The 12,048-nt window shown below is 43.8% G+C and overlaps 1 protein-coding gene across 2 annotated transcripts in view; it reads left to right on the top strand.

Moving 5' to 3' along the window:
- The window catches only part of LOC126020724 (Golgi pH regulator), a 33,568-nt gene extending 21,520 nt beyond the window's left edge, over positions 1-12,048 (top strand). Inside the window, exons 9-14 of one of the 2 annotated variants that reach the window (XM_049782275.1) lie at positions 85-173; positions 2,325-2,417; positions 5,499-5,594; positions 8,256-8,345; positions 11,104-11,169; positions 11,487-12,048. In XM_049782275.1, the coding sequence (XP_049638232.1) occupies positions 85-173; positions 2,325-2,417; positions 5,499-5,594; positions 8,256-8,345; positions 11,104-11,169; positions 11,487-11,693 (641 nt within the window). In that variant the 3' untranslated portion in view covers positions 11,694-12,048. The remainder of the gene's footprint in view (positions 1-84; positions 174-2,324; positions 2,418-5,498; positions 5,595-8,255; positions 8,346-11,103; positions 11,170-11,486) is intronic. The other variant, XM_049782276.1, reaches the window with a different exon arrangement.

Here is a 12,048-nt window from a genome sequence, read left to right as displayed (position 1 = left end):
CGCCCTGCCCCAATCTTAGCTATCTTTATTGCTATTATTTGAATCTTCTACCCGATTTATACCTTAATGCCCTTTTTCTACCAGATCTGACACTTATTCAGCAGGAAGTGGATGCATTGGAAGAGCTAAGCAGGCAGCTTTTTCTGGAAACAGCTGATCTCTATGCTACCAAGGTACAGAGCAAGGAAGTGGAAGTATGGTTTTTCCAATCTGATTAAAGAGATTAAATTGTTGTTTAGTATTTTATATGACCAAGCAATGCCTCTTGCATTAATACTAGCCATGCAATATTAGTGATGAGAGTAAATCTTCAGGACGTTGTCCTGCCATTAGCAGAATACTTCATGAAATACTCTATCACAGAAACAGCTAGAAGAAACTTTCAGCAACTGGAAATAAGGCCCAGTGGCAAAGTACATGCCTTCTATGGACATGGTCCTCCCTCCAGTACCTGACACCACATTCCCCACACATACCTCCAATACCCCTATACTCAGCAGTAACCCCAAGCACTGGTAGTATGGTCTTCAATAAAATAAGATTAAATTGAAAGATAACAAATGCTAACTCCTCTAATTGCTTTTTTTCCTCTTACAAGTTAAAAAAAAAAAAACTGTAGAACAGGGCCAGAGTGATAGCACTGCAGAGAAAGTGTTTGTCTTGCTCACAGCCAACCTGGGTTTTGTTCTTGGCACTCCATGTGGTCCCTCAAGTTTTGCCAGGAGCCATTTTTGAGCTAGGAATAAGCTCTTAGCACTGCCAGATGTGGCCCAAAAACAAACCAAAAAAAAAGTAGAACAGTAGACACCTACATAACCTTTTATTTGTTGGTTTTTGGTATTCTGATGCTACATGCAAGGCAGATGCCTAAACCTCTATACCATTTCCCTGGCCTTATCTGCCATTTTAAAAGGTAATGTTTTGGGGGCCGGAAAGATAGCATGGAGGTAGGGCGTTTGCCTTGCATGCGGAAGGACAGTGGTTCGATTCCCAGTATCCCATATGGTCCCCCAAGCCTGCCAGGCGCAATTTCTGAGCAGAGAGCCAGGAGTAACTTCTGAGCGCTGCTGGGTATGACCCAAACACCAAAAAATTAAAAAAAAAAAAAAAAAAGGTAATGTTTTATAAGGATCCAGATCAAGAAGTGTCTGACTAAAAGAACCTTTTCTAATTTACATATAATATGCAGTATAATTAAATATGCAAATCTATGAGGTGGTGGTGGTGGTGGTTTTTATTCTTTTTGAGGATACTTCCACAGAGATGTTGATTCAGGGTTCATTCCTCTACTCGGGAGCTACGTACATGATTGTGGACAGAATATTCAAACTCTAACTTAGCCTTGGTTTTCTTATTTGTAAAATTATAGAAGTACCATGAATGTTGGTAAGGCCAGAGCTAAAACTGAGAGAGCACATGCTTCTTGTGTTAGGAACTGAGGATTTGATTCCTAGCACCAAGAAAGAAAAAAAAAAGACTTGTTCAAAAGAATCGCATCAGTAATGCATTTTATTTTGTTTGCCCTGGCTTTTTTTTTGGTTTTTTTTTTTTTTTTTTTTTTTTGGTTTTTTTTTTTTTTTTTGGTTTTTGGGTCACACCCGGCAGTGCTCAGGGATTATTCCTGGCTCCAGGCTCAGAAATTGTTCCTGGCAGGCACGGGGGACCATATGGGATGCCGGATTCGAACCGATGACCTCCTGCATGAAAGGCAAACGCATTACCTCCATGCTATCTCTCCGGCCCCTGCCCTGGCTTTTTGACTTAAAGCAAGCAGTCAGTAGATGTTGCCACTATTTCGGTTATTCTTAGCAGGTCTTTCACTGTACTTTCACTGGGTCTTTGGTTGGGGAAGGAGGGCACGAGGTTGGGGCTACCATACCCGACTGATAGTCAGGGTTTATTTCTGGCTCTACACTTAGAAATCACTCCTGGCAGACTCCGAGGGCCATATGGGATGCTGGAGATTGAACTGGGGTTGGCTGTATTCAAGATAAATGTACTATTGCTCTGGCCTGTAATTAATTTTTTTAATCAACCTAAATAGTAACTCATAGAAGCAAGGAATGTTTTTGTTGTTGTTGTTGTTGTTGTTTTGGTTTTTGGGCCACACCTGCCAGCCCACAGGGATTACTCTTGACTCTGGCTCAGTAATCACTCCTCGCAAGCTCAGGGGACCATATGGGATGCCAGGGATTGAACTCGGATCAGCCACATGCAAGGCAAACACTCTACCTGCTATGTTTTCACTCCAGTCAGAATCGGGAATGTTTTTAGTATAAAAAGTTTACTGAGACTAACTAGGCTTTGTATTTTGTTTTCTTTAGGAAAGAATAGAATACTCCAAAACTTTCAAAGGGAAATATTTTAATTTTCTGGGTTACTTTTTCTCGATTTACTGCGTTTGGAAAATTTTCATGGTAAGTATATTCATTTTAACTGTCATGGTTGACCTGTTTTTTGAGTAAAGGTGGAGAGAAGATAGTGAATTGGATTGAAACATCAAACTAAATTCCAAGCCAAATTGAGTCAGCTGAATTCCACTGTTATTTCTGCTTAGAAAAAGAGGTTTTAATTTTCCTACTGTCAGAAATTACTAAGAATGTGCTTATGTGAAAGGAAGATGAAAATTTGGGAGGGGGTCACACCCAACAGCACTCAGGGATTACTCCTGGCTCTGCACTCAGAAGTCACTCCTGGCAGGCTCGGGGGAACATAAGGGATGCTGGGATTCGAACCGGGCCCTTCCTGTGTTGGCTTTGTGTAAGGCAAACACCTTACCACTGTACTATCAAGTCAATTAATGAAAGATTTCAAAGTTTCCCATTAAGTACCGTTAGATCAAAATAGAAATCACCTGGTCTTTCTGTAACCTACGTTCAGGGCTTCAGAAAGCACAGACCTTAGAGTGCTTGCTGCAAAATCTAGTCTGGCTTAGTCCTGTTGGGTGTGACCCAGCACCCCATAAGGTTCCCTGAACACTACCAGGAATGACACCAGTATCTCATATGGTTCCCTGAGCTTTTCAGAAGGACTCCAGAGTGCAGAGCCATAAATAGCCTGGTGTGGTCCAAAAAAAAAAATAAATTTAATTAAGAACCAAAATAAGGGACCGGGCGGTGGCGCTAAAGGTAAGGTGCCTGCCTTGCCTGCGCTAGCCTTGGACGGACCTCGGTTCAATCCCCCGGTGTCCCATATGGTCCCCCAAGCCAGGAGCAACTTCTGAGCACATAGCCAGGAGTAACCCCTGAGCGTTACCGGGTGTGGCCCAAAAACCAAAAAAAAAAAAAAAAGAACCAAAATAAGGGCTGGAGCAATAGCACAGCAGTAAGGTGTTTGTCTTGCATGCAACCGACCCGGGACAGACCCAGGTTCGATCCCCAGCATCATATATGGTCCCCGAACCTGCCAAGAGCAATTTATGACTGCAGAGCCAGGAGTAACCCCTGCGCACCACTGGATGTGACCCCAAAACTAAAAAAATAATAATAAAATAAAAACCAAAATAAAATTTATAGTTTATTTCCATAAAGCAGTACATCTTCTCTATTTAGAATTTTTGTTCCTTGTTTTATGTTTTATTCCTCATGTCCATTCCTAAGGGTATTATCCTCTAAACTCACTCATCAGAAACTACTAATGGATTTCGGTGTGATTACAGAAAAGCCTGGTTTGACATTCTGGTTTGGTGACTTGCCAACTATTTTTACACTAAGAGTTGATTTGTGGGCCCGGAGAGATAGCACAGCGGCGTTTGCCTTGCAAGCAGCCGATCCAGGACCAAAGGTGGTTGGTTCGAATTCCGGTGTCCCATATGGTCCCTCCCATGCCTGCCAGGAGCTATTTCTGAGCAGACAGCCAAGAGTAACCCCTGAGCACTGCCGGGTGTGGCCAAAAAAAAAAAAAAAAAGAGTTGGTTTGCCAGTTTAATTTTGTCCAATTAGATGGATGGGGGGGTCTGACTTTAGTGGCCTTCAGCTTATGCTATAGTAATGCCAATACCCATTTATTTATTTATTTATTTATTTATTTTTTTATTTTTATTTTTTTTTGGGGTCACACCCGGCGGTGCTCAGGGGTTACTCCTGGCTGTCTGCTCAGAAATAGCTCCTGGCAGGCACAGGGGACCATATGGGACACCGGGATTCGAACCAACCACCTTTGGTCCTGGATCAGCTGCTTGCAAGGCAAACGCCGCTGCGCTATCTCTCCGGGCCCGCCAATACCCATTTAGATGACTTAAATGTTGGTTTATTCTGTGGAGAGGACACGTGAACACCATAGGGTGCCCAACTAGCTAAGCTACTGAAAGATCTTCTTGAGATGTAGCCTGTTAATGTTTTTTTTATTTTATTTTCAGCTGTTCGTTTTTGTTTGTTATTTTTCATGTGATAGCGTGCTTGTTTTCCTTGTCTCCTTCCCTTTATTGAGAATGAAGCGGTGATGGTGATCAAGATTGCAAATATTTGGCCAGTGAGCAAGTAGAACAGTGTCAGGGGTCAGACTTGAACCCTTTAGCCTGCAAAACAGGTGCTTTGTCATAAGATAGGCCATCAATAGGCCAGAGGATCCTGGGGCCTCCAAAGCCACACCCAAGATTGCTGGGAGCTCTCTAGGGTGACAGTGACCAAACCAGTACTAGCCATCACAAGGCGTGTTCCTCAACGCTTGCACCATTAGTTTTTTTTGTAAAGTTTTTGGAACACAATCATGTACATTCATCCATATATTGTTTGTGAATGCTCTGATATAATTTACATTTGCTCATCCCAGGTTTAGATCATCTTGAACAAATGTTGATTGTTGATTTGTTTGAAGGTCAGATAGTTCAGAAGAAAGCACTGCTTTAGTGAGGAGCCAAATTCAACTGCTACAGGACTGCCAAATAGATGCATTTCATCACCTGAGTCATCCCCTTTTCTAGCCTGTTAACTGTAACGCTCTTATTTCAGTGAGTGTTCTTAGAGCATTCCAGAAAGTAACCCCAGGGAATTACCTTTATTCTCCGACTGATTTTATCTATGACTTACCTCTGGTTCCTCATAAAGTTGGGAATACGTACCAGAACTTTTCCCCATTGTTTCATTTGGAGGTAGGGGTAGGAGGACAATTTTGGGGACATACATTAGTGCTCAGGACTTACTCTTGGCTCTGAGCTCACAGATCACTGCTGGCAGGGCTTGGGGTCCATATACAATGTATGGATTGAACTGGGGTTGAATGCATGTAGGGCAGATGCCTTAATCCCTGTACTATCTTTCTTGTCCCCTCCCTTGAATTCTTTTCAAAAAAGAAGGTATGGGTAGATAGATGCTTGTATTTACCTGTATGTGAATAGAAAAAATGTATTCCTCATGTATGGCATGAACCAAAAGTAGGACTACATTTTTAGGAACATCCACCTAAAAGATGAATCGCAGCGATTAATTTATTATTTTAATAACTTTTTATAAACTAGTGATGATTAAAGTTCTTGAGCATAAAAATATTTGTCTCTGCAGGCAACCATCAATATTGTTTTTGACCGAGTTGGGAAAACTGATCCAGTCACCAGAGGCATTGAAATCACTGTGAATTATCTGGGGATCCAGTTTGATGTAAGGATTGTCTCATCATCCTGGCTTGTCAGGTTTACCTCTGTCTTTTCTGAAACAGTTGAAATGATTGAGACTGTAATTCCAAACCAAAGGTGCCGGGTTGTGCTTTGGTTCTTCCTCCTCTTCCTGCGGGCCGCAAACAGCCCTCCGTACAACATTTTGTGACCCTGCCCTAGAGGAATCTTGTTTTGTTTTGTTTTGTTTTATTTGGGTCACACACCCCAATGTTCAAGGCTTACTACTGACTTTGCACTCAAGGATCACTCCGACTTTGCCTCCTGCGGCCCACAGGTAAATTGAGTTTGAGACCCCTGGCATAAAGCCACAGCAACAGCTGGTGCTGAGGACTCCTCCAGCTCCTCCGTCAGTGACTCCCACTCCCCTCCATATGCTCAGATTCTTTTCTCTGATGCAACTCTCATCCACGCCTCTCACAGTTAATTCCTATTAGAAATCAGCTAGTAATGACCAAATTTACAGGTGCCTAGCACAAGATCATCCCAAATTTTATCATCCCATCTGGTCCTGTGAGCTCCACTAGGAGAGATTCTCACGTGCCAAGCCAGGAGTAAGCCTTAAGCACTGTCAGGTGTGTGGGGAGAGACTCCGCTACTACATAACATTGTTCTGCTGTTAAGTAACATGGACTTAGAGCTAAAGATGCCCCTATGACGTGTGCCCCAAATATTTTATCATCACCCTATTTGTTTTATAGATTCTTAAGTATGCTCTTGCCCAAATTTAAATATAATAACTTAATTTGTAAGGCTTGATATGTATTAGAACCTTTCACTAGAAGTGTTGACTGCGCAGCACTTTGGTCAAAGGGCCAAATTCATTCCCCCGGTCTTTGTGGCAGTCATTTAACTATGCCAGACCCCTAGCCACTGGCCAGGCCTCTTGTTGCCCTGAATGCTGGCTAACATGACAGGAACCAAAGTGGACTGAGTTCCTTTCCTTGGGAAAAAACTGAGTTTTTGGTGAGAGTGACTCCTCCCAGAAAGAAACAGCCTCTCCTTCCTTCATTTGTCATGTAAATCATACTGTTAAGTATTGCTTGTGTCATTTCCACTTTTTGATGTTTCACTGGGCTGTTTTTAGAAATGCTTTTCAAAACCATCAGTGCTCTCAGAGACTATTTATTAATATGTTCCATCTGTAATTCTGAATATAGATATAATTTATTGTATGTTCAGATGTATGTGCTCCATTGTTCATAATTCTGAAGAATAGTTTTTAGATGTTAGTCATGAAAACTACCCTTAAGAGACTTATTAAACCTGAATCAAGGAACTCATTGCAGTCTATGAAACAGTTCAGAAGGATAAAAACTTATTATCATAAGACCAGTGTGATAGCACAGTGGGTAGGGTCTTGGCCTCGCACACAGCCTCCCAGGTTTGATCTTTAATTTCTTATATGGTCCTCCAAGTCAGGCAAGAGTAACTCACGAGCACTGCTGGCTGTGGCCTAAAAACAAACCAAGGACCAGAGTGATAGCACAGCAGTAAGGCATTTGCCTTGCATGTGGCCAACCTGGGACGACCCTGGTTTTATCCCCGGCATTCTATATGGTCCCCCAAGCCTTCCAGGAGACTTGAGGGCCTGAGATTGTCTTTATATATTTTTATTTTAAAGAAGAAAACGGTTTTGGGGCCAGAGCCATCACACAGCAGTAGGGTGTTTGCCTTCAATGCAGCTGACCCAGGATGGACCTGGGTTCAAACCCTGGTGATCCATATGGTCCCCTAAATCAGGGGCGATTTCTGAGCACGTAGCCAGGAGTAATCCCTGAGCGTCATCTGGTGTAGCCCAAACACCAAAAAAAAAGAAAAAGGAAAAATGTTTCAAGTGACTATCATTCATCATTAAAATGATCGTCACTACTTAGTTTCTTCTTAATTCCTACTTTTTTACATACCACATTGATTATATGTCTGTTTGGGGGCTTATTTTGTTTGTTTTTTATTCTTGTTGTTTAGGTAACACACTTAGTAATGCCCAGGAGTTACTTCTGGCTCTGTACTCAAGAAATACTCCTGGGGTGCTAGGAATAAAACCTGGATCAGCCATGTGCAAGGCAAGTGGCCTTTCACACTATTGTCACTCTTGCCCCCTTACAATCTACTGAGCTGCCAAAACTGGCTCCACTCAGGAGTGACCCTTGGCAGTGCCAGGAATCAAACTGGTCTTAGCTACATGCAAGCAAGCAGCTTAACTCATGTCTTATCTCTCCAGTCCTTTTTTTCCCACCCACCTTCTTTCCCTTCACTGTGTCATTGTTCCAATGTCAGTGTCACACCATTGGCTGTAACCCATGAGCAGTCACACAGGCTGTAGTACTAGGGGTATCTGTAGGGCTGCCAAACAGTACTCACAATGTGCCAGAGATCACTTTTGAGGGCACAAAGGTACAAGCAGGTGCTGTACCACTGAGTCACATCCTGTGCCTGGGGCCCGAGTGTGCTGCACTCACTGTCCTTGCCTCAAAGCTTGATTTAGTCTGCTCATTTCCTTCCTTAAAATCACTATAATTAAATAGTTCTTGTGAAGTTCCCTTTCAGTCATGCGAATGATCAGACTGTCTCTTCTCAACCTTCATATCTCTCTGAACAACATCTCATGATGTGTTTTTTTTTTCCCTTCCTATTATGGTGGCAGGTGAAGTTCTGGTCGCAACATATTTCCTTCATTTTGGTGGGAATAATTATCGTCACATCTATTAGAGGATTACTGATCACACTTACTAAGGTATGTTGCAGCACAATGTTAAAGAGTTCGTGTTTAATTATGCTGTCACCCAAAACAGTTCAACTAATAGGTGGTCTTGTCTGCCTCCTGCAATCTTAAACAACAGTCATTTAGTATTGAGAATACATGCAGTATTAAGACGAAATACATTAGTATTTGAAGTGATGCCAATACATAAATTGATGCCATGTTTAAATTACAAACCAGTCAGGCCATATATTTACCAGAGGCCTTAGTAGCCTGAACTTGGGATTTTATTTCTTTGGGGGGGGGGGCACACAGTTACTCCAGGCTATGCTGAAATCGCTCCTGGCTTGGACTCTGGGGATTGAACCTCGGTCCATCCTGGGTCAGCCTCATACAAGGCATATGCCCTACCACTTCGTCATTGCTCCAGCCCCCCTTGGATTTGATTTTTGTCGTCAAAGGTCATAACCTGACCCTCTAGAAGAGGACTGGAATGGGCATGTAGGGGTGGGCACTGAGCAGCTGGGTATTGGGGGATTGGATGCGATCAGCATTTGAGTCTGGAGGAACCCCTTGTGAAGGTGCTCTGGACGTTGGGGGACAGAATCGCAGCTATCTTCTGATCAACAGAGGAAGGCTTCAGAGTTGGATGGTGATGGTGAGTCCTCTCAGTAGAGGTCCACTCAGTAGAGTAGGGTTTTCAGAATTTAAAGTTCTTTTTTTTTTTTTGGTTTTTGGGCCACACCCGGCGATGCTCAGGGGTGACTCCTGGCTGTCTGCTCAGAAATAGCTCCTGGCAGGCACAGGGGACCATATGGGACACCGGGATTCGAACCAACCACCTTTGGTCCTGGATCGGCTGCTTGCAAGGCAAACGCCGCTGTGCTATCTCTCCGGGGCCCGAATTTAAAGTTCTTTGAGGACTGGAGCAATAGCACAGCAATTAGGGCATTTGCTTTACATGTGGCAGACCTGGGACAGACCCAGCTCGATTTCCAGCATCCCATTTGGTCCCCCAAGCCTGCAGGAGCCATTTCTGAGCACAGAGCCAGGAGTAACTCCTGAGCCCTGCCAGTTGTGATCCAAAAACTACTGCTCTGGGGCCAGAGCAATAGTACAGCAGTAAGTTGTTTGCCTTGCATTCTGCCAACACAGGACAGACCAGGTTCGAATTCCATCATCCCATATGGTCTCCTGGGCCTGCCAGGAATGAGTTCTGAGCACAGAGCCAGGGAGTAACCCCTGAGTGCCACTGGGTGTGACCCCAAAATATAAAGTTCTTTGGGTCTTGGGGGGGGGGTTGTTTTGGGGCAAACCCAGTGGTGCTCTGAGCTTACTCTTGACTGCTCAGGGGTCACTCTTGGTGGCCCTGAGGTACCATATGAGGTACCAGGGATTGAAAGTAGATCTAATGTGTATAAAACAAGCACCCTACCCACTGTACTATTGTTGCAGCCTCCAAATTCAGAGTTCTCTGACAGGAGAGAAGACTTTGCAAGGGAAGTCTGGAAATCACTCAGGAGTGATTGTTACTAACAATTCTCAAGGGCTAGGAATAGCCTGGGTAATGTTTAAGGGGGGTGGTTCTTATTGTCTTGCTATTGTTTTTCCTAATATTTACTGTAACACCAGGATTTACCAAATTGCTCATAATGCAATTTTTCAGACATGAAATATTCAAACACCAGTTCCACCAGTATGACCTCCCTTCACCAGTGTCCCAATCTCTCACCCACCACCATAGTGTGCCTCTATACAATACAAATATTCTTTGTATTAATCGTTAAAACACAAAAGCAAGGGCCGGAGAGATAGCATAGCAGCAAGGCGTTTGCCTTGCATGCAGAAAGACGGTGGTTCGAACCCAGCATCCCATATGGTCCTTGGAGCCTGCCAAGGGGCCGATTTCTGAGTGTAGAGCCAGGAGTAGCCTCTGGGCGCTGCCGGGTGTGACCCCAAAAACAAAACAAAACCACACACACACACACACACACACACGCACGCGCGAAAATGGAATTATCAGAACTCAGATCAATATAGGTCAATTTAAAATTGTTTTCTCTCCTGGGCATCACTAGAGTTAGACTCTTAAAGATTAGGCTGTGATTGGTGCTAGTTGAGCCTCTGTGTTACTGTTTAGGCTCACTGCTCTTGGTAGATGACTATTATAACTTTCCCATCAGATGCCCTGTGACACTTCTATAAGTTACTGAGGTGTCACATAGCCACATGCTGCACAGTCCAGAATCTATAGCTCTAACACAAATTTGGTGGTTTGAAAATTTGATACAATTAAGTCACCAGGCTGGGCTTTTTCTGTTAGAGGGTATGGGGTGGTGGTGCTGTAGTTTGTGCAGAAAAGGGATTCTGCCCCACCACTTTCTGAGAATGCCAGAGGTATCAGCCAGAACTAGACTACCTGGGAAGCATCGGTGGACATTGGAGCTTGGCAGAGAAACCAGCTGTTTCCCTAAAAGATGGCCGTGGTGGGTGGGGCTTGATATTTAACTTCCCATGCATCACATAGTTTCTGAAAAGTTGGGTGGTGGTAGGACCCCCTTTTATTATAAGGCAGTGTGTTGAATTGCCACTCAGTGAGAAAGTGACAGCTAGGCCTTTTTCAGCAGACTCCATGCCTCTTCTGATACTTTTATCACATAACTTGTTCTGTATGGGATTGAGGCATGGAAAAGAATTTTGAATTGTCAATGAGGCTACTGAATGTTCTTGACACAGTCACCCATGAACCTCATAGGTCACCTCATAGATTTATCTCTCCTCTCTCTTGCAGTTCTTTTATGCCATCTCCAGCAGTAAGTCCTCCAATGTCATTGTCCTGCTACTAGCACAAATAATGGTAAGTTGAACGAAGTGACTTTATATTCAGTGGTAGAATGCCAGGACTGAGAGGAGAGTAATGTTTCTAAGGGCCACACCCAGCGGTGTTCAGGGCTTACTCCTGGCTCTGCGCTTAAGGGATCAGTCCTGGCTGCACTCAGGAAATCTATTAGTGGTGTTGGGAATTAGACCAAGGTTAGCCTCCTACAAGGCAAGTGCCTTTCCCGCAGTGCTATCTTTCTGGCCCCAGAAATGTGTTTTCTACTTTAAACATGTGAAATTTTCTTTGACCTATCTCCTGCTACATTCTGGTCTTCTGGATTGTTTGGCTCCCAGGGCATGTACTTCGTCTCTTCTTTGCTGCTGATTCGAATGAGCATGCCTCTGGAGTACCGCACCATCATCACTGAAGTCCTCGGGGAGCTGCAGTTCAACTTCTACCATCGCTGGTTTGATGTGATCTTCCTGGTCAGCGCTCTTTCCAGCATCCTATTCCTCTACTTGGCACACAAACAGGCACCCGAGAAGCACATGACACCTTGAGTTTGGCCTGTGACGGACACTCAGGGCCAGCAGCATGGCAGCTTGAATATAAAGGTGGGGTGGGGTGGGCATGGAGAGCAGGACCCTCGTATTTAAAAAAAAAGACAAAAAGAAATGCAATGGCAGCGTATTCTACCTCCAGCTACTGCCCTCCATGGAGGATACTGAGATCATGAGTATTATCCACTTGAGACCAGGAATGCTCAGAACTCTATTGGCCCTTGATCAGAGCCTCCTGCGTAAGCTTGAAGCTGGTACCACATGGAGGAGGAGGGGTGAGAAGAATTAAGAAAAAAAGAAAAAATACACTGTAGGGGAAGAGTATAGGAAGAAGCTGGTCTGAGCACAACACTTC

This window comes from Suncus etruscus, chromosome 10, assembly GCF_024139225.1.
Source record: "Suncus etruscus isolate mSunEtr1 chromosome 10, mSunEtr1.pri.cur, whole genome shotgun sequence".
NCBI classification, from domain to species: domain Eukaryota; kingdom Metazoa; phylum Chordata; class Mammalia; order Eulipotyphla; family Soricidae; genus Suncus; species Suncus etruscus.
Note: the sequence above shows the minus strand (reverse complement) of the source record. Positions and strands in the feature narration are given on the sequence as shown.